This window comes from Hesperophylax consimilis, chromosome 30, assembly GCF_061612785.1.
Source record: "Hesperophylax consimilis isolate HC1 chromosome 30, BYU_Hcon_1.0, whole genome shotgun sequence".
NCBI lineage: Eukaryota > Metazoa > Arthropoda > Insecta > Trichoptera > Limnephilidae > Hesperophylax > Hesperophylax consimilis.
Window position 1 is genome coordinate 10,965,109 of NC_142865.1, and position 23,892 is coordinate 10,989,000.

General features: G+C 35.1%; 1 protein-coding gene across 2 annotated transcripts in view; it reads left to right on the forward strand.

The window, feature by feature from the left end:
* Nucleotides 1–23,892, forward strand: part of LOC149409624 (uncharacterized) — a 152,532-nt gene that overhangs the window by 118,667 nt on the left and 9,973 nt on the right. Inside the window, exons 2-8 of one of the 2 annotated variants that reach the window (XM_089649668.1) lie at nt 7,066–7,212; nt 7,994–8,137; nt 11,264–11,389; nt 13,440–13,555; nt 17,617–17,723; nt 20,187–20,358; nt 20,787–20,977. In XM_089649668.1, the coding sequence (XP_089505794.1) occupies nt 7,066–7,212; nt 7,994–8,137; nt 11,264–11,389; nt 13,440–13,555; nt 17,617–17,723; nt 20,187–20,358; nt 20,787–20,977 (1,003 nt within the window). The remainder of the gene's footprint in view (nt 1–7,065; nt 7,213–7,993; nt 8,138–11,263; nt 11,390–13,439; nt 13,556–17,616; nt 17,724–20,186; nt 20,359–20,786; nt 20,978–23,892) is intronic. The other variant, XM_089649669.1, reaches the window with a different exon arrangement.

A 23,892-nucleotide genomic window follows, 5' to 3' on the forward strand; every position in this document is an offset into this window, starting at 1 on the left:
TTCGTGGTCTTTTCAACTCAAGCAGAAATTCAAGCGAACATATATTCAATCAATTACTGTTGTTGTCGCTGTACACTGGAACACAATATTGCATAACTAGCGACCGAAACTTTCGTAAAAGTAACTATGGAATATAGCGTAATATCTTTAAAAAGGTTGAATTTACGAAAACATAAGTATAAGTACATTAAAATCTGTTCATTTTACTAGTAGTTTTATAGATGCCATTAAGCAAACGGTTGGAGAAATGCATGAACATGAAAATAAAATTTTACTACCACTTCCATAGAATGTTATATACCCAAACATAATAATAAAGGACATTTAACCTCAACTTATTGTGCCCAAGGACCGGCCGACCGCGCCATTCGTTCTCCGGAGTTCACGTGGCATCAACATAGTGCTTCGCGGCGCACAAGGATAGTTTTAATTTAGCATTAGTTTGTGATGTTTTGATTTTTTCATGAAATATTTTGTGCTGATTCTAAAATACACAAAATGGGAATACGAGGTTGCTCTTATATTATTATAATGTAAATTTGTCTTCAATAAATATTTTTTCTCATCTTTTAATGGGGTTCACCGTACAAACGCACTTTAGAGAAAACCACCACTGCATACGACTGAAAAATCTCAATTCGAATGAATTCATTCTAATTTCGTCCTCTTCCGCGCTTCAGTATTGGTATCAAAACCTCATTATGAACTTTGTCATGAACAATATCGACGTTGGAATCATAACAGCTGCTTCATCACACTGCTTGTTAAAACGAACTGGGAAAAAGCTTGCAAAAACGAGTGAAGTCATTAAAAATACATTAATATCAATAACCGCTCAACGGCCGTCGATGACGCTTGTCGGTTTTGCTTTCGATGTATATTATTATACTAGTACAGCTCGTATAATACTGGAAAGGACGGAAGTGTAAAATATCATACAGTGGGAACAAATTGCCGCTTCTGATGTGTATTGTCAAGTAATAATAAAATATGCGAGATAGGTTTTTAGGTTAAATTAAATCAAATTAAAGCATTGTTTATCTGCATGAGAGGTCGCCGCATTATTTATATCCATCGCTCATTGAGTCTAGAGCGTTGGTTGACTTTCGTGTCCTGTCCCAGAAGTTGGCTAGTCGTTGGCGAAGTAAGGCAAGGGAATGAGTGCAACTTCCCTTCGGTGAACATCGTGGAGGCACTGCAGAACCTTGGCATAAGTTGCCTGTATGAATAATTGTTGTAGCACACCCTCAGCTTGTCCCATTGCGCTCCTGGGTTTAGCACGCTACCCAATTATAGTGGATGCCATTGGCCCACCGGCTCCGAGCAGTTGGGAACAATGCGGTATTAACATAAAAAAACAAATTCGTTCGCCGTTAAATTCCATCGCGATAACATGATTATTTGCACGACAGGTTAACGGAAACAGCTGTGCATCCGAAATGCCTGCATTTCATATGCATTTATTTGTTATTATTATTTTTCTGATGGTCAGGCGCTGATAACTCCGCTGTAAACTTATTCCTCTTCTGTTAAAGTAGACCGGAGACAATCAATATCAATTGTGAGTGACAACGTTCATTGAAGTGCGATCGAGGGAACCTCGATCAACCCGTCAATATTTTCGCCTCAGTTGCTTTGTGGATATCTGCGGAAACATAACCTACAGTGTGTGAATACAATACAGTAGCGATATGTCGTGACTCATTTTATTAAGAGCGGCAGCCACGGTACCAGCTCAATATTTTCGTACGGCTCGGAGTCGATTCAATTGAACGACGGCTCTATTGAACGCCTTGGAGCCCAGGGCGTATGAGCAATGAATAAATACTGCGCTCGCCTAACGCCACTCCCCCGGTACGGTTTCCCCGATACGGCTACCAGCTCCCAGTGTACGAATGATCGTACGCCGCACGTACCACACGGTATATATTGTTAATTTATTAAATATCGGTAAGTCGGAATCTCTTGTCATATGTTAAAATCGTAAAAATTTTGGCTCAAAATGTACATTTCTTTTTGAATTTAGCAATAAATAGCTAAACCCTAGAAGTGCAATCTATACCGATTTTAAAGTAAACCGCTGTCGCCAATTTGCATAAGACTTTTCTACTCCTAGGCCCAAACAAGCCTACTAAATTGCTTATACAGGGTTTTCCAATAAGAGGTGTTATTTTGATATTCAAAGAAACTTTTCCCGTAAAAGATCAATGGTTTCGTTGCTTGTGTGGCACGTAGCGCCGTCTTGTTGAAAGTAAACGTTGTCCAGATCAATACCATCCAATTCCGGCCATAAAAAATCATTAATCATCTCTCGATAATCCATTCACCGTAACTGTTGCTCCAGCCTCATTTTTGAAAAAAGTAAGGTCCAATGACCATAAACCGCACCAAACAGTCACACGTTGAGGAAAGAGAGGCTTTTCAACAATAATTCTTGAGTTTTCCGAGCCCCAGATGCGACAATTTTGCTTGTTGACGAAGCCACCGAGGTGGAAATGGGCCTCATCACTCAAGATGATTTGCATTTGATTCACTCAAGTGAATTTTAATAATTTCAATGCGTTGTTGAAGCGTGTATTGTCCCATTTTTATTAAGCTTCAAAAGTAACATCTGCCGAAATAGCGGGCTATTCAAAATAACACCTCTTATTGGAAAACCATATATGTTCAAGAAAAAACTTTTCGATATTTGAAAAATTATTTTCGATTAAACCGGAAATCAGGAAAATTTTACTTACTTTTTCGCAAATAACTACGAATAGCGTTAAAATTGTGTGGAAGATTTTAAGTTTATTTTTCTGATTACGATTATCGTGCTAAGAGTGTGTAATTTTAATATTTTTAAATAATTATAAGCAATAATTAGTCATCCGAAATACTAATACAAATTGAAAACATCTCCCGAGTAAAAATAAAAGCCGCCAACGGGAATTGAACCCGTGCCTTCTGATGTCCGGTCAGGTGCTCTGTATCCACTGAGCTATGTCGGCTTATTTCCAACCCGCAAAATGATTCAATATGTACTAGTACCTCAATCAACAATTACTGCTTATTATATTTTTTCACCTGTAAACAACCAACTTTATTTTTGTAGGAAAGGCTTTGTTAGTGCTAAATTTCTCACTAGATGGCGTCGAGACATATTATGATATCTTCATTTATTGGTGAAATATTTTTTGACTTGTCAAATATTATTATTTTTTAATGATAAACTAACGTTTATAAGACAAGGTTTTATGCATAGCATAAAGGTAAATTTAATATTTTCATTCATAATTATCGTTTTCAAAAACTATCTAAAACCACACATTCCGAAACGGGGTTCCAACTGGCTTTTTTTTTTTTTTTTTTTACAGTATTACCGCACAAGAGTCCCAACTGCTCCCGTCTGGAGCCAGTGAGACTATGGCATCCCCAATTGGGGTATGTTGTGAGGCTGAGGGTATTGGGGAGGGGAGGGAGATGGGGAAGAGGAAGGTGGGGAAGTACCTGGCTATTCAGATCTGGTCACCAAACACGGCTAAAGCCATTTCAAGCAACGTTTCAATTCTGAATGGTGGTCTTACACCAGGGCGATACTGAGAGTATCTTCCACTCTGGAACGTGCCGCAAATATACTATATATTATTTTAAATTAATTAATTGTGAAATAACACAAATTAATCAAATAAAATTTATTTGCGCACGCCGGGTTCGAACCCGCGACCTTCGGATCTGTAGTCAAAAGCGTATACCACTAGACCACGCCGGCCGTCAAAATAGCCAATGTCAAAAGTCAATGTAGCCATTATGGCTACAACGTCATTATGACAGAAACCACCAATGTCTGGTAAAACTAGTTACCAACGTCGCATGGCGTGACATCAGAGCCGCCGAAATCAAGAATAAAAACAAACGTGTGGTTTTAGAGGCAAATCAAAAAAAAAAAGAAGTGAAACCGCACAAAAGTCCCAACTGCTCCAAACCGTCTGGAGCCAATGAGACTGGCATCCTCTGGGGTATGTTGTAAGGCTGATGGGAAGGGAAGGTGATGGGGAAGAGGAAGTAGGAAAGTACCTGACTATTTAGATTTGGTCACCAAACACGGCCAAAGCCATTTCAGGCCACGTTTCAATTCTGAATAAGATACTGAGGATATCTTCCACTTTGGAACGTGCCGCAAATATACTAAATACTCGTATCATTTTAAATGTAGAAAAAAAACGGTGAAGTAACCCAAATTAATCAAATAAAATTTACTTGCGAACGCCGGGATTTGAACCAGCGACCTTCGAATTGTAAAAATACTTCGAAAAATACCTCCTTATTACTTTTTGTTTTCGAGAAAAAATGAAAATACCCTGTTATTATTATTATTGCCTTTGCAATTTAGTAACTTTGTGATTAAAATTTTACAATAATAATTAAATACTTTAACTTTGTAAACATGACTTTATTTTAATGTGATTTATACAAAGTTATTTAGTTAAAGTTATTATTAATACCTTGTTATTTAAAGTTATAACAAAGTTCAAGTGTTTTATTTAATCTAAGAAAGATTGATGATCTCAGCTGCTGATGGGTAGTAATAGATTTAGCCCTATTAAACTCAACGAAGTACAATATAATTTAATACGGTGATTCATTTTTGGGTTACTATGCCGTGCTTTCTCCTTATTTAGCCAACGTTTCGGACTGCGATACATGGACATCATCGGGGCAGATGATGGACACTGCAACGCTGTCGGAAACGTTGGCTAAAGAAGGAGGAAGCGCAACACGGCATAATAACCCAAAAATAATCACGATAATAACCCGGGAATTTCTATTCAACCATGAACCATTTATTGGAAAACCAACATCTCTGCTATAGGTCACCCCGTGTGGTTCGCTACATTTGGTGTCTTAGCAGGAGTGAGGTGACGCGTCTGCCCACAAACCGCGTGGCGGGCCGGATCGGGAGAATCTTATTGAGGGAGACCTTTTGACCTCTCCAGCTGGACGGATTCATACGGCCGTCCCGGACACAGACCCTTAGATTCCTACCTTCCCCTCATTCCTTTTTTCTTCCCAGAACGTCCTTCTAAAAAGACCCTCCACAAAGCATCCCCAAAGATGACATAGGCCCTGAGGGGAATTATTTTCCTCGTCCTATGTGGAGCTAATGAAAAAAAATCAACCCTCGAATAACGATTTTATTTTTTACTAAAATGCATCTACTATTCATATCATCATTTTCAACCTAGTTGTGAGATTTATTGGGCCGACTGGTAGCCAATTTCAAAGAAAAGAAGAAAAAATGGTTTGAGCATCGAGTCTTCCTCCCTAGGCTACTAGGGACTGTAGTCAACCGCGCTATCGACAGCGCCAAATCGCGACATTTATTAGGACTGACATTTATTTGGTATATTAAGTGCTACAACGTCATCCAATTTCAGAGAAATGCTAATTCGTCCGCGTATGTATACGTGGTTGCCACCAAAAGTTGATAGAATGCATTGTCAGCGTTTTAGGGTCATATATGATCGCCATTATGGCCTCCAATCCCGTTTTTAACCGGAATACCAATCTGCCGAGTTCAAGCTCGATCAAAAGACAAATAAATTGCATTCGTAACCGAAAACAAAAGTGAAAATCAAATAGAAAAAAAAAAAATTGAAGACCTCCGTTGTCGAAGGGTAAGGCTCTAGAAATGCCAAGTAATTCCCCACCTTCCTCTTCCCTGTCTCCTTCCCCTCCACAGTAGCTTCGCCTCACAACATACCCCAATTGGAGATGCCATAGTCTCACTGGCTCCAGACGGATGGAAGTAGTTAGAACTCACATAAAAAACTTTGCTCGACTTTTTAGCAATTCTGAATAATTTTCCCAAAAGTTCATAATGATAGGCAGTTGGGAGTTATAGTTTTTAAACACTGAAAATAGTAATTCTATTTCGGAAACTGATAATAATTCGTGGTGGAAAATCCCATTGTGATGTTGGGATTGAAAAACTTTTTGTTCCACTCAACTATTTGGGACCATTCCGAACCAAACATACAGTTCTAAATAATGGAACAAAGTTGGGAAGTTTTTCAATCATATTATGGAAATGATATATTATTGAGTTGGACGAAACTTTTGTTTCAGGATTACCCATGCGGATGACAACCATTCAGGATCGAAATAATGCTTAAAATAGCTTTGCTGATGTTTTTATTTGTTTGAATACCACACAAAAGTTTGGTAACCGGGCAATTCAGGACAGTGGTAATTCAACCCGCTTTTGGAAAGTGGTATTAAGTCTTGAACAGGGATTCTAAACAAGTAGTATTGTTGGGTTAGATTTATAAGCCAGTTTTTAACTTCTAACTTTAATTAACTTTTGATCTTTTTCTTTTTCTCATCACTTTTAACTTTAACTTTTAACTTTAACTTTTAACTTTAACTTTTAACTTTAACTTTTAACTTTAACTTTAACTTTTAACTTTAACTTTTAACTTTAACTTTAACTTTAACTTTTAACTTTAACTTTTAACTTTAACTTTTAACTTTAACTTTTAACTTTAACTTTTAACTTTAACTTTTAACTTTTAACTTTAACTTTTAACTTTAACTTTTAACTTTAACTTTTAACTTTAACTTTTAACTTTAACTTTTAACTTTAACTTTTAACTTTAACTTTTAACTTTAACTTTAACTTATAACTTTTAACTTTAACTTTTTAAGTCTGGGACTTTAATTAACTTTTGATATTTTTCTTTTTCTCCATCACTTTTAACTTTTAACTTTAACTTAACTAGGACACGATCAAGTGAACCAGATACTTGAATTGGGCCATGTCGAGAGTTGGAATAACAGAATAGTATGTATGAATGTGAATAAAGCAAGCAGTGTGTGCCAAGACCGAGTTGTTTGGCGGTCCATTCTCTCTGCATACCTCTGTGGTGGGACAGCGTGGTTAGTTAGTCCTTTATCACTGCACAAGCAATATTTTTATATTGAAAGCAGGGAGAAACCAAACATTGTAATTTTATTCCTAACCTATAAATGTTTGCCTTTCTTAAAAAAAAAAATTAACCTCGAATTTGTTTTGCTTCTTTCCAGCACCCTGGTATCTTGGAAGATATTCCGGCAGGGCTTGAACAGCGTACACCCAATATCCTCAGGTCTGGAGACCATGGCGCTGAAAACCACCATAGACCTGACCTGCAACGATTTCATCTCCAACTTTGAGTTCGACGTGTTCACTAGGTTAGTATTTAAAAAAAATATATATGGATTTAGAAAAATACTGTATGTGAAAATTTATCATTTTATTTGTGGGTTATGTTGCGCTACTTTAGCCAACATTTCGGACAGCGTTACAGTTGCATTGTCCATCATCAGGGCGGATGTTTTATTGGAAATGTTGGCTAAAGAAGTAGGTAAGGCAGCACGGCATAATACTCAATAGATGGTTGACATTAAGTTAATTTGAATGTATGTTTTAAGTTATATTATAACTTTGTTAAGTGCCTTTGAGATGATCAATAAAAATAGATCTTTTAAATTTTGCAAAAGTATTCTTTGTTAAGAATCTACCTATACAGGGTGTGTCCGGGGGTAAAGTGCGCTAACTTCGGGAGGTGATTCTACATGATTGTAGAAGTAAAAAAGATAAATAATATTTTCGAAGTTCGGGCATTAATTTTCCCATACAAACTATGTAGGTAAAAAGTGTTTGTCACTTAAAAATTTACTGTTTTATTCCAAGATTGGTGAAATCTTGCATACTTGACCTTTTTTGTTAAAAATACTTTTGGGCCAGGTCTAAATTTTTGCGCATTTTAAAATACAATAAATAGCTGATAAGTAACCCCGGAAATGTTTTCAAATTAAGCCTAAAAAAAAAATCCACTTTCGGATGCGATTTTCTCGAAAACGAAAGCTCAAATCAATCGACTCTAAATGTGATGTAGATTCACTAGTTTCCCGCTTGTGGTTTTCGGACACCATGCTTGGATGTTGTAACTGAAGTATTTGTTATTTGCAGGTTATTCCAGCCGTGGGGCACCCTTCTGCGCAACTGGCAGATATTAGCAGTCACTCATCCAGGCTACGTAGCCTTCTTGACCTATGATGAGGTCAAAGCCCGTCTCCACAAATACATCACAAAGGCTGGGAGCTACGTCTTTAGGTAATTGATAACATTATTTATTAAAACCTTTATACAATACCTTTGCAGATTCTTTATACACAAACTGCTACGAGCAGTCTATATCGACAGCTTCAAGCAGCCACTGCAAAGCATTCTATAGTTGACATGCACTGTTCAACAATGTTTTTTCTACAAGGACTGCTGATCTCTATTCAGTGAATGCTTGCAGTTATCAATATTCACTGCTTGTAGCAGTCCGTTTATTCCCAGCCAATGTTTTGGTCTCCCAGCACTCCTTCGTAAGGATGTGGATGGCTATCTTCAACCTGCATAAGGAGGTGGTCTCGAAGTACAGTATTAACAGTAATACACATCTCGATTATACTACAACTACTATAATCCGTCGTTATGTTTACTGGTTGAAAGCACCAAATCAAGTTCTATAAATTATTATTTTAATGTACCTACTTCACAACTGTATATTTTATATATTTCATACTAGCTGACGTGCATCACTTTTGCTAGACTCTTCTCTACTTTCTATAAATATATTATTTAAAATATTACTTTCTATAATATTTCTTTGCATGTACTATACAGGGTGTCCAGAAACTCGTAGTACAAGCGGGAAACTGGTGAATCTACATCACATTTGGAGTCGATTTTGTAGTATATTTTTTTTTTATTTGAGCTTTCGTTATCGAGTAAATCGAGTTTGAAGTTGATTTTTTTTTTTTTTTTTTTAATCAAATTCTTATAAATTATTACTGAAGATCAAAGTACCCAACTAATTAAAACTATTTGAAAGTAAAACAAATGAAGAAACTCGGATTTGAAGCATTATTTTGAAATCACCCTTCATTTAACCCGGTGTAATCATAAAATATTTCTGCTCTGCAGGGTTAAAACATCTGTTATTCAACCCTAAACACCAGAAAAAACTTTAACCCTAAAATAGCCGAAAAATATTTTTTTTTGGTTTTTTTTTTTTTTTTTGAAAATGCTCAAATCAAAAAACTTTATGTTTTTTTTGTTTCCCCATGTGGTGTAGATTCTCCAGTTTCCCGCTTGTACTACGAGTTTCCGGACACCGTGTATACATAAACTTTCCGGAAGAAATTCTCTAAATGATAGTGAAAACCTTACCAAAATCCGTTGCGTAGTTTAGAAGCAGTAAGTGCACAAACAGACAGACATAGTGACTTTATTATATACTATTTACAGATTTCATACTTGATCTATTCTTTTAATGTACTTTATATACATATAATCAACTACCATAACACGGGCATGTACCTAGCTTGGCGGTCTAAACATTCTAAGGGGGTATTTCACTGTCTCTGATTATGTTTTGACTAAGCACTAATCCGCGGATTAGTCATTTTTTCGTTTTCACTATATCTGAATAACGCTAACGCTCGGGTTAAAGTTCGATTTGACTAATCAGTGCTCGAACTTCACGTTAGGCGCTATTCCTCGAATCAAAGATGGCGTCAAAACATTCCGAGTTTGACGGCTGAGAAGTGAGTCGAATTTTGTTGAATGAATTTGAATGCTTGTATGATCCATCCTGAATTATTTGATTTTGTTCAAAATAAGAAACAATGTATTAATTCGACACGAATCTATCTAAAATGACCCGATAATCAACATAACATAACCAAAAAAATGCACACTTTGCGGTGTGCGGTGACTGTGACGCATGACAGCCGTGGCAGTAGATGGAGTAACTGCAAACATTTTGCGATGTTGCCAGACTATTTCGATTGTTATCTATCCGGAAGCTCGGAAACAATGGTGAAACGGTCGCCGTTGAATAACAAAGTTATTCTGATCTTTAAAGCCAGCCAACGGATAGCTAGTCAGATATTTAGCCCGACATAGTGAAATACCCCCTAAACATTCTTAATGACTGGAATAAGCAATGCACTGAATAAAGAAAAAAAAATTAAAAAGTCAGTATTCGAATGTCAAATTCTGTAGTCCGCCGCGTGCCTGAACACGAGTGCCAAGCCAAGTACGCTGACGGGTTGGGTTTCCTTACACACTCGGTTACTATATCACCGTCTATCGTGCTAGAGCTGACCATTTTACCGGTCACCGGTGTTCATGATTTTTGTTTTAGAACATTTCCCTTAGACCTCAGTGTATTCTAGCAGCAGTCGAATGTGTTTCTGTATATTCGTTCTATTTAAAAGTCGATACATAGCGCGTGTTTGTTTGTCTTCACAAAATATCTATTTCAATTTATTTATTTTTTATGTAAAGTAAAAAAGATACAATATTAAGTAAAATAAAGATATAAAGTGATGTAGTTTGTTCTCAGTCCTCCTCACTAGGTATTCCTGTTCCGATGCGGACTGTAGTTTGTTGTATGTGTGTTGATCGTGATTTCCTCATCGTCTAATTTGTTGGTTCCCACAAAATATAAAATAAATTAAGCAAAAAGTATTTATGTTTGTTGTCTGTAGGTTGCGTTGGGGTTACTTCATAAATTTAATGATTTCCTCATCTTCATGTTTAGTTAGCCATAATTTGATGTCTTTTTTAAACTTTTCTATATCCATGGTGTTTTTAATTTCAATAGGAAGGGCATTATATAATTTTAAAGCATGGAAATAGTGGTTTTTCTGGCTGAAAGATGTATTTAATATTGGAATGTTTAGTAGATTTGAGGATTGCTTCCTTGTAGTGTAGGTGTGTTGTTCAGCAAGGTACTCATATTTTTCTTTAAAATTGAGTAGTGCATTTTTTGAGTACAGTTTTATAATGCTGAACACATTCTTTGATGGAGTCCTTATGGGTACTTTCAGGATTATTTTTATTATTTCTTTTTGTGTTTTAACGAGCTGCTTCATGTGAAGGTTTGAGGCAGATCCCCATCCAATAATCCCATATTCTATGCGTGATTGGCAAAGAGCATAGTAGACTTTATACAGATCATTTTTAGCATATTTTGTAGATATGTACTATAATCTGCCACTTTCACAAATTGGACACTACTTGTACAGTTTTTGGGATGGTGCATTAGTGAGAGAGTACTGTTCTCAATTTCTCAATACCCAGGCTGCTCTTTTTTGAGGCTGTGTGTGTTATTTTGTTATACCCTTTCCCAGGATTTTTTTACGTCGAGAAAATAATTATAATTGTTTTTTCATTTTCCAGGTTATCCTGCACACGGCTGGGCCAATGGGCAATCGGATATGTGACGGCTGACGGAGAAATCCTCCAAACCATACCTCAGAACAAGAGCCTCTGCCAGGCCTTATTGGACGGATACCGAGAGGGATTGTAAGTTAAATGCTACCACTTACTATGTAAAGGTGTGAGCTACCGTGCTCAGGCTAAATGACACTGGGGAACAGTGTCGAGAACGGTGCCTTCGAGATAAAGTGTCGCATCACTGAGTATTTAGGGCTCTACTGGGGTGAACCTTTTATTTCCTTGGATACTCGGATACCTTGGATAGAGGGAATTCCGATGGGAAAACCATTACCGCTACAGGATCTTCCAGGAAAACAGGGACCCTCAAAACAAACTTATAAGAATGAGGTGAAATGGGAGATCGCACAGTGGGCCCATGGCATTATTGCTCACGGGAACTATCTGTATACCGTGTCCGCTTTAGTAAATAAATAAATAATAATGGATTATGTCTGGCTTAATAATAGATAGGCCAAGGTTCAGTTAAGATTCGTACCGATGGAGTTTAAATCTTTTTCGAGAGGTCAGTACAACAGAAGAGTATGTATGAATGTGGATGAAGCAAAGAATGTGAGCCATGACCCATGACAGAAGTATGCGGTCCATCCTCTCTGCCTACCCTATCGAGCCTGCACTGAAATGGCGTGATGGTTATTTAGTTAGTGTTTGAATCTATGTTTATTTAGTCTCTCGTTGAGAACTTTTAAAAAATGTGTAATTCTGTTTGAGCACCCCGATTTTCCAAACCCAGCAGGCTATGGAATCCCTTACTTTGGAGACTGAGTGAGGCTGATCAAAATGAATGTGAACTTCAAAAATAGCTAAAACCAAGAAACGTAAACGTATTCTGAATAATTGATTTACTCAAGAAGTTCACTGATCTGCTATCGAAATATTGTTAAGAAGATAGGTGGCAGATAATTTCAGGTTATAATATCGAGCATGTGGTTTTGATACTTACAAATTACAACACCTGCAATCTGTTGATATTGCCCACCTCTAATACGGCAATACACATGTTGTGGAAACGGCTGTGCAAATATTTGACTTGTTCGGCCATGTTTGCATTGTAAATGCCGTGCATTCCCACCGAGCTGTCTTGTGTGCACACAAGTGACACACGGTCAGTAAGATGTAATAATAATATTACTTAGATCATTTTTATAGCACTGTTTTTGTTAAAATTCACCTTGGTGGCGTTTTACAAAGCTAGAAAATGTTATTTTTTTTAAGTACACATTTTTTTTTTAAATTTTACGTGAGTGCCGCACAAGAGTCCCAACTGCTCTCAGACGTCTGAAGCAAGTGAGTCTACGGCATCCCCAATTATCGGGATATGTTGTGGGGCTGAAGTTGATGGGGAATGTGGGAGGAGCACCTAACTATTCAGATTTGTTTATCAAACACGGTTAAGCCATTTCAAGCCACATTTTAACTCATAACCTCCCCCAAAAAAAACCCTCTCCACAAATTAATGGTTTTCATTTTATTAATTATAAACATCCTGACAGGCTTTTATATTTTACATGATTTACTGCATGATAACAGAAAAAAAAGAATTTTTGGATGTTTAGCTAACAAAAAATTTAAAATAAAAACTTAAAATGAAAATAGTACATTTTAGACATAAAGTTGCATTTAAATGTATGTAGCGATGCTATGAGAATTTTCTAGAACGCTCGCCAATACAAAATGCTCCCAACTGCGCAACTCTCTGACTCACAATAAACTCTGTGACACAACATCATCTTTCATTGTCTCCTTACCAGGTACCCAAATGTATATAATTCATAAGAAAAAGAAAAAAAAACTGAAACCAGTTTTTAAATTGCAGATGGCATAAAAATAATAATATAGATTCACAATTCATAATTTACAAGTGAACAAAAAGAAGAATGTAAAAAATATGTGCAATAGCTCTCTCTTAAATACAAAATTAGACAAAAGCTGACGTAATCCCACTGTCTTCATAAAAACAACAAAAATCTGTCATAAAGTTCATCATCTCAAAGAAAAATAAAAGCCAAGTATTATTATTATTTATTGATGTATAATACAATGTACACATTTGATACTGGTTGTAGTCGCTCGTCTGTAAATTGAATAAATAATAGAATGCTCGTTTGTTTTTTTGCAGCTACCTGTACCCGGATGGACGGGATACGAACCCTGACCTCAGCTGGGCGGTGCAATCTCCCAGCGAGGACCACATTGCCGTTACCCAGGAACAGTACGAACTCTACTGTGAAATGGGTCAGTTTTATCTTTTACAATCTGTGCAATGTTATAGGTACACAAACTAGACAAACGCAAAGATGACCTAAGTTTATTGAATGTTTCAAATGTCTTTAACGACTTCCATAATATGTTATAATCTTCTTGGCTATAGACCTGGAGGTTGCGGGCTCAAAATCTAGCATGGAAAGATATAAATCTTACTTAATACCACTGGCAGAACCGATGTTCTAGCCCAACAGCACTACAAGAGAAGGTGCTATTGAATAATATTTCTAAAACAGTAGATATTTAAATAACCTTAAGGTGATGCACTACGTAGTAATGCAAAATCATGTGTTTTTGGTTTGAAAATTTGGTCGCCTAGAAATGTTTCGGATGCTTAGATTAAATACTGCGAGTAGAATACATCTTGGCCTTTGAAATAATCGAGTATTTTTTTAGATAAGTCTTTTTATAAGCTCAGAAAAAATTTATGAATAAGGCATGAAAACTGCTTTAAAGTTCAAAATCTCCTACTTACGAACCCATTTTCGGTTATGATTTTACTGTATAATGTGGCAAATTAAGTTATTTATAAAATGATCTTAAAAAAATTAAATATTTATCCCTGGAGATCCACAAAATAAAATAAAAGGCATTTTTGGCCATGTTTTTTTCTTGTATAAATCAAAACAGGCGGATGGTGTTAAGCGGGAATTTAGTCCTTATCGCCATCTACGTATGGGGTGTTATTGATAGCGGCTCGATTTAAAATATTACATGACGTAGTGCATCGCCTTAAAACATTTTTGTGTACCTATCTTCCCAAATCTTCTATATAAATAAAAATGTAAATGTTCGTTTGTTCAAAATCTTAAATCTCCAAAAGTTCTTCATCCATTGCTTTGAAATTTTTACACAACGTTGCATTTGAATAGGGATGTGTTTTATATACGTTTATTTTATCGATGTCATCTGGTAAGATTGTTTTAGAAAAACAGCTTCATCGATTGAAGCGCTATTGTTTCTCTTTCTGCACAGACAGACTAAACCACAGCAACACGTGGCGGGGTACAGCTAGTGTTAAAATAAGAAATTTTGCAATGCCGTAGTTGTTGGACAAATTGGCCGGTCCTTTAATACTATATTGAAAGAACACATGCGATTGTTTAAAAAATAATAATTATATAGCCTCAATTTGCGAAACATCTCCTAGATAAGAATCACTCACTCAATGATAATAAGCCAACCCCGTTATGAGGCCGTAAACTCGACCTTTTGGAGCAATTGGAAATTAATAAAAATTCTAGTAATCCTAAGCTAGTTTTTTTTGTTCATAAATGAAGCTCGCCACTCTTAGATATGTTTAAGCCGATTTCAATTATTAATTAAAAAAAAAAACACCTCTGAAATTATTAATTATTATTCAACATTATTTTAACAAACTTCAGTCAAATTTAAACAAAACAATGATCACTGAAATTTGAAATCAATAATGGCATAGGTAATAAAAAATATTTAATTATTGAAGACAATATTAGCGATTTCTAAACGAAAATCTGAAACAGAAAAGGGTACGGTCACATCTAGGACTCGAACCCAGGACCCTTGTCTTTCCGGGACACCGCTCTACCAACTGAGCTAATGGGACCCTATCCCCTTTGGTCACTTTTAACTGTATCATACTTCGAATAAGAACTACCAACATTGTCTTCATTTTTTCACTGCACATTTTTATTGGCAACTATCTTTATGTATGATCGCAAGATTCAACCTGAACTAAATGCAATCTAGACAGCGTCTTTTTTTAGATATACCTATCTTATTTATTTTTTATTTTTTAATGTGCGACATCTATTGACTTTTCTGCAAGTCTAGAATGAATATTTATTTTTCGGAATAACTTTATTGAGTAAAACCTCAAATTGTAATATTTAATTATTGAAGACAATATTAGCGATTTCTAAACGAAAACCTGAAACAGTTTTCAGATTCCTGTTTCAGATTTTCGTTTAGAAATCACTAATATTGTCTTCAATAATTAAATATTACAATTTGAGGTTTTACTCAATAAAGTTATTCCGAAAAATAAATTTTTATTAAAAGTCCTTGTTGAAATAATACAAATGTATCGTCCGCAAGTGGATTCACCACTTTTTGATAATTATAATGATTTGACAAAACAGTTGTCGCACAACAAATTAAAATTTAAAAATTAGATCAAATGAAATAATATATCGTCGTTCGGCGTGCAATACCGTGTAAGCAATGTTAAACAAATTGTTAAGGCGAGAGAAACCTCGACACTTACACAGTTTTGTCCTCGAAAATCATGTCTATTTGTTAAAATGAACATTTTAACAAATATTTAGCATTCTGACGAACATGCATATTATAAAGAAAATGGTTACGAATTGAATGGCATTAAAACAATATCGCCTTTGGAAGAATTGTTGTATTCATAGCATTCCACGATTAAGGATGAAATTGTTCACTTGCGCTTCGTTGCTGCGTGAACGATACTTCTCACCTTCCTGTTAAGAAACTACCATTCAGAATAAAAACATTGCTTGAAATGTTTAGCGACCAGATCTAAGCAGTGAAAACTTTATCGTTTCTGAGAGGTTCTGTTACAAAGGCGGAAATATAGAAAAAAGCTACATTCTTACTTAAATGATTACTATTCTAGAAGCCCTAAAAATAAATAAAACCAATTTACTCAATAAACAATAACTTGTCAAATAGCGCCATTTTAAACATATTCCCCTCCCTCCATCTACATTCACTCCTACCTCCCCCTCGCTCTCGCCAAAGTTGATGTTCTCTCTCCCTCTTCTATCTTATTTATAAATACATTGTAACTCTGTTATTGATTTTATATAACGCTGATGAACCTTCAGGGTGAACCGAAACCAGTTGGTTTTATATATTAAAAACAAAGTTATTTTATTCTAATTATTATGATTAATATTCTAAAAAAAGATACATATGTATTTATTATTTAAATAAAAATGTTGAGATTCTTAAAAACTTGGTTCTTCATCAGCACATTTTGGAGTAGGATTTTTTTCACTTCGACAATTTTAAATCTTTCTTGAAGAGTATGCATTTTTTTCACCGGTCGGTTAATCTTTATGGTTGAAACGGTAAAAAACTAGATAGTAAAAAGTGTTTGAATGTCTAACTATAACTAAAGTCAGAAGCGGCCTATCGATCAAGTAAAATATCTGGATGTTTTAAACGACTAATTCGGTAAAATGATGCATGAAGAACGATTGGTGTGATCTATTTTTTGCGAATTTTGTGCTAAATTAATTCAGGACTGGAAGATATAAATGACGCATTCGGTAAAATGATTATTTGAGGAACGATCTATCGAGATTTCATTGTACTTTCCAATCTTTCTTCTCTCTTTCTGCTTCCTTTCCCCACTACCTTTGGCCTCACAACATTTCCCAAATAAGGATGCCATACTTTTGCTGGTTTCTTGCAGTTTGAACTCTTATGAAATGTCGCTTAGCCTCTAGCATATTTTGTCAGAAGGTCTGGAGAATTTCCAATAAAATCCAAATAATGGAATATTTCTGAATGTATCCGAAAACTATAAATATACTTTTTGAAAGGTAATGAAATACGCTTTCAAATTTTATTGTTAGAAATAAGCATATAATTTTGGAAATGTAATTTTTTTTTTTAAATGGCTCACTTTTCATTTTTACTGAACTAAAATTACTGATAATGTAAAAAAAAGTAAGCCCAAATTTTATTAGACAAAAGTATTGTAAACACTACTGTCACTTCATGAAGTTTCATATTTTTTCCTCAAATTGCGGTTGGAACCTTTGGTTTCATAAAGGTGTATATTTTAATTCTTCTGTGGTAAACTTCTGGATTTGAATATAAAGCATGGTGTTTTCTCTTTCTACCACCGTTTATACTATATACTATACATAGGTTATACACCATGACAGTAAGGGAGGCACAACTATTTCTATGATTGCTTTTCACTACATTCTCATTTCCCATAGCGTAGTATTACATTTCAGAATAAATTTAGAAAATTGAATTAATATTTTATTTGTTGTTTTTGTTCTCAGGGAGCACCTTCCAACTGTGCAAGATCTGCGCTGAAAACGACAAGGATATTAGAATAGAACCCTGCGGACATTTATTGTGCACGCCATGCCTGACCGCCTGGCAGATTGTAAGTAATCTATTAAACAATAACTATGTATCAATAATTGATTCATTTACATTCAAACAATGAGAGATGAGAATAAGAATTACCTACCAATTATTGATTCATTACTTTCGAACAGTGAGAGATGTAGTTAAGAAAAGAAAAAATATCTTATACAACATCTAGTATACACATCGTCCGGAAACTCGTGGTACAAGAGAGAAACTAAGGAATCTACATTACATTTAGAGGTGATTTTATGGTATAACTTTTTTGATTTGAACTCTTGTTTTCGAGTAAATTAAATAATAATAACTAACTGACGTTTACCCGGCGTTGCTCGGGCATTTATAAACGGTTTGGGGTAAAGTTTTGAGGTTGTGAGGCATATATATTAGATATAAAATTCCGTAGTACATTATGTTGATGTATCTCATAAGGTTTAGCCAGCGTTAGCAATGTAAGTGCCTGAAAATATCCTAATTATGACTTGATTACAAAACATCGACTTTTCTCTACTTTCTATAAATATAATGTACGTTTATTATATATATAAACCTTCCGGAAGAAATTCTCAAAATGATAGTGAAAACTTTATCAAAATCCGTTGCGTAGTTTAGTAGAACTAAGCCCACAAACAGACAGACGTGTATAGCGACTTTGTTTCATACTATTTACAGATAATATTTGGATGATTTGTACAGCGCCGTTTTTTGTGCAAAATTACCTCAAGGGCGCTGTTAAAATTATACAGCGTGTGAAATAGAGTCCGAAGCTGGAATTTTTTAAATCAAATTTGAAAAAAATTGGTCGCTAGGAGGTTAATGTCAGGTGTTGTGGAAGTTTTATAGCGATTTATTTTTGGGGTATTATGCCGTTTTGCTCTACCTCCTTCTATAGCCAATGTTTCGGACAGCATTGCAGTGTCCATCATCAGGGCAGATGTGTAATCAGCAATGACATGTTGTGGAAGTTTTTTCCATACACTACTCTATAGTAGCACTGATGACATGATGTGGAAGTTTGTTCCATACTTCAACTACTCTATAGTAGCACTGATGACATGTTGTGGAATTTTGTTCCATACATCCACTACTCTATAGTAGCACTGATGACATGTTGTGGAAGTTTGTTCCATACATCCACTACTGTATAGTAGCACTGACGACATGTTGTGGAACTTTATTCCATACATCCACTACTCTATAGTAGCACTGATGACATGTTGTGGAACTTTGTTCCATACATCCACTACTCTATAGTAGCACTGATGACATGTTGTGGAACTTTGTTCCATACATCCACTACTCTATAGTAGCACCGATGACATGTTGTGGAAGTTTGTTCCATACATCCACTACTCTATAGTAGCACTGATGACATGTTGTGGAAGTTTGTTCCATACATCCACTACTCTGTAGTAGCACTGATGACATGTTGTGGAACTTTGTTCCATACATCCACTACTCTATAGTAGCACTGATGACATGTTGTGGAAGTTTGTTCCATACATCCACTACTGTATAGTAGCACTGACGACATGTTGTGGAACTTTGTTCCATACATCCACTACTCTATAGTAGCACTGATGACATGTTGTGGAAGTTTGTTCCATACATCCACTACTGTATAGTAGCACTGACGACATGTTGTGGAACTTTGTTCCATACATCCACTACTGTATAGTAGCACTGATGACATGTTGTGGAACTTTGTTCCATACATCCACTACTGTATAGTAGCACTGATGACATGTTGTGGAAGTTTGTTCCATACATCCACTACTGTATAGTAGCACTGATGACATGTTGTGGAAGTTTGTTCCATACATCTACTACTGTATAGTAGCACTGACGACATGTTGTGGAACTTTGTTCCATACATCCACTACTGTATAGTAGCACTGACGACATGTTGTGGAACTTTGTTCCATACATCCACTACTGTATAGTAGCACTGATGACATGTTGTGGAAGTTTGTTCCATACATCCACTACTGTATAGTAGCACTGATGACATGTTGTGGAAGTTTGTTCCATACATCCACTACTGTATAGTAGCACTGACGACATGTTGTGGAACTTTGTTCCATACTTCCACTATCTATATACTTCGCAAAATATGGATTCTTAATAAGGTTATGTATGGGGAAACTAAGGTTCGCCATCTTAATCTTTGTTCTATTTATAAATAGCAACAAAAAAAACTAATTTCGTACTTTTGCGCTAATGGAACCAATCGTATAATTATTTAGTTAATTTTTTTTATCTTTTGTGCTATGCATAAAACCTTGTCTTAAAAAATTAGTTTATCATTATAAAAAATTGATTATTATTTAGTGTTTTCATTGTCTGCCTGTAAAGCGACACGGTTACGAATCTCTCATTTATCATCCTGTGTTTCTCTCGTATCATTTCAAATCCATCCGTAATTTAAGTCACCGCTATTTTTCATCAAATTATTACTATCACACTATGTATTCAAAAGGCCTTCTCCGTGTTTCAGGACTCGGAGGGCCAGGGTTGTCCGTTCTGCCGTGCGGAAATCAAGGGCACAGAACAGATTGTGGTGGACGCATTCGACCCGAAGCACTCTCGTGGACACCAAGCCAAGATCAAGCACCACTCGACGGCCAGCAGCAATAACAGTCATGACGGAGGTGAGTTATTTTAAAATTATTGTTTATACGTGCTAAATACAGAAACAACATAAATTGTAATAATGGAAGACTGTAATCCGGAGCGCGCCGATTCAAATCCCGGCGTGCGGAAGCAAATTTATTGGTTACTGTGCCAACAATGTTTGTGACACGCGTTGTGCCATACTAATTGCAATTAGGCTGTCTCCTAATTTTTTTTATTTTTATCAAAATGCATTATATTTAAAGAGTTTGTTACAACACTAAATTAGTTTTCGATATCTCCAAAAATGACGATGTTATGATTTAACATGTGACGTCACACGCAGTACAATTCATAATTCGAATGGCAGTACTGCAATTAATAAGAAACATTTGCATGTGAAATTAAATTTCGTTGTAGGAGACATCACAGCCTCATTGTATTTGAATGTAATTTCTTTCTCCAGGTGCTTCCGACCACTCTCCGATCTCCCCGCCATGTCACAACGGTATCTCGCAGCCAGGATCCAAGGAGTCGGCAGCGTCTTCCTCTTCCTCGACCAGCTCCGGGGGTACGTCGGCTCCGAGCGTTCCTGCCAACAAGCCCAACTCTCTCGCCAACTTCAACGGATTGTCTGACGATTTCGACGACCTTGAGGTACCAAATAATATTTAACTACATATTTATTTCATATCAATTTACATAGTTTATTAATCTATTTTTTTTTATATTGCTTGCCTGTTTTTTTTAATACTATATCATTTTTTAGCCTCGTTCTTGTCTTGTGAATTGTTAATTATTAGCGGTTAGTTTAGCACAACATTGAAGGTTTTACAGATATCAAAATTTTTAGTGTTCGCAAATATATATTTTTTATATGTTAAATATGAAATATTTTAGCTTTTTGTATAAAATATAATCTATTTTGCCAACCAGCATGATTCATTCATTCGCTTTGTACAGAAATTTTTACCGAATTGCATAAAAATACATAGAAATTAATTTTGTTTGCACTTGAGCCCAGGTTTTAAATTAAAAAAATTATTTCAGAATTACTTTTGAATATTCTGACGATACTTTGACTGTTGTCTGATGATAATTAGCAGTATCTCGCGATATTTATAATATAGTCTTTTGAATTAAATTTTCTATCGAAAAATCTGTTTGTTTTTCAGGAGAAAACTAATTAGTTTTTTTTGTTCATAGTTATATTGTCATATATCCTGCAAAATTGATATTTATAATTTAAGAAAACACCAAGAATAAAACTGCTTCCAAGTTTGCTCCTGTGAATTGACAGATTTATAGATAGAATACTTTATCAAGGTTACGTCCATTTAACTATTGCCTAACAATATTTTGACTAATATCTGACGATACTTGGGCTGTTGTCTGACAATATTTTGACTGTATTTGACAATATTTTGACTGATATTTGACCATATTTTGGTTGTTGTCTGACAATATTTTGACTGATATCTGACAATACTTTGGCTGTAGTCTGACAATATTTTGAATGATATTTAACGATACTTTGTGGCTTTTGCCTGACAATATTTTGAATGATATCCGACAATTCTTTGGCTGTTGTCTGACAATAATTCAATCAATTAACAAAGTAGTTTGAAATCATTTGTTAGATCAGGTTGAAGATAAAATAAATACATATTTTTTTAAATAATCCCTTGCATGACTTTAAAATTTTCAGTATTGTTTTGTGTATTTTTTTAATATTTAATTTTTAATATTTTTTTCCCTTTCTTAAACCGAAGAATTAAATCATTACTTATAAAAGTGTTTTCTGTTGTTTAATTTCAAGTTTTCACGCACAACGTTTTGTTTTATTCTGACAGTTCATTTCACACTTGTGTTAAAAATGGTTTTTGTTTTGTGTTCTAATATGTTGTATTTGCGGCAGAGTTTATGTAATATTTTTATCCGAGAACGTTTTAATGTTTTTTGTAAAGTTTTATAGGCAAAACTTAACTAAGGAGGGAACGTTTCTGCAATTTGTTCAGAAATATCCTTCTTTCCGGGAAATGAATTTTAAAAAGGTGAACTATCGAGGAATTGTGACGTGTCACCGTGGAATAATTAAAATCGTGAGGTATGTTAGTTTTTTTTTTTTTTAATATTCTCATATCTTTTCAATGGAATATTTCAATTCATTTTGGTTTCTAGTTCGAAATTATTTGTGACCATCTAAAATTCCGACATTAAAACCTTTTTTATCGCGGTTTTTGGTTTTGTTTATTTTCACATTTGTTCGATCAAACATGACGGTCATCGTTTTGACAGTCATCTTAAATTACAGTAATTTTAGTCTAACTCTGTCAGACATTTAAAATACTCTGTCGAACATCATACAATGTTCTTTTAGACATTTTACCATACTTTATCAGACATCTTATGATACTCTGTCAAACATCATACTCTGTTAGACATTTACATCACAATACTTTGTCAAGTAATAATACTTTAAAAAGTTATTCTTTCACCTTACAAATGTCTCTCAGACATTTACAATACATACTTACTTACTTTATTATTTCAGTTATAAAATATTCTCAGACTTTCAAGCACTCTTTTGATCTCATATTTATATTACGATACTTTGGAAAAAAATAAATATATATATCTGCCTACCTTTTGACAATGCAATTACATTTCTTTTAGATACAATATTTTAACAGACACCTCAAATTTACATCATTCATTCTAATGACAAATGGAAAATTAACAAAACTAATAAAAATTCGAAAGAATATACATATCGAAAATTACAATTTACTTGCCGTAAACTCTGCTGCATTTGCATCTCTGTCGAGTACCGCTGTCCCCTGGTTTTGCCTTACAGCAAAATTTTTCTATTTTAACTTTTTGCATTTATCGTTTTGTCATGTTTTCTTTATGTTTGTGCCTGCAGTCTATCCATCTCTTAATTTTTTTTATTTCCAGCACCGCATCACTCCACCGCATGGCTGAAAAAAGTTTTGTTACAAATCGCAACCTTAATAAGTCAAAAACTAAAAAACAAAGCAAAGTGATTCTAATAAATATTGTATTTTGTGTATAACATTTTTTTGTGCTTAAAACCACCGTTTGTATTTGAATCATCGTGTATTGTGGCAAGTCTTGGAATATTTTATATGGGGGTGCTACGTAGATAATAGATACAAGGGAGACGCGCTATGAATCATTATTAGTAGTTCACTATGCGTGTCGGGAACATCATTCATAGTTCATAGCTTTGATAATCTGTGCAGTTTGGTCTTAGCTTGACGACAGTCAGCACGATTCCATGCCATATCTCCCCTTGTTTCGATTATCTATGGCACGCTCGTTTGTGTATAGGATGTGACGATTTGATTCCCGAAGAGTGCGAAAAAGTGGTTTTCAGTCTGAATGAAGGTTTGATAAGTAAATATATTATTATATCTGAATTTTTTAAATATTAGGTGACCATAGAGGTTTTATCATCTGCCGAAGCACTCAGTTCAGTTCTTGCGAGGGGCAAAGTCGTTGTTTATCCACTTGAACGATTGCATTAATAATTGAAATACGAGTCTAGT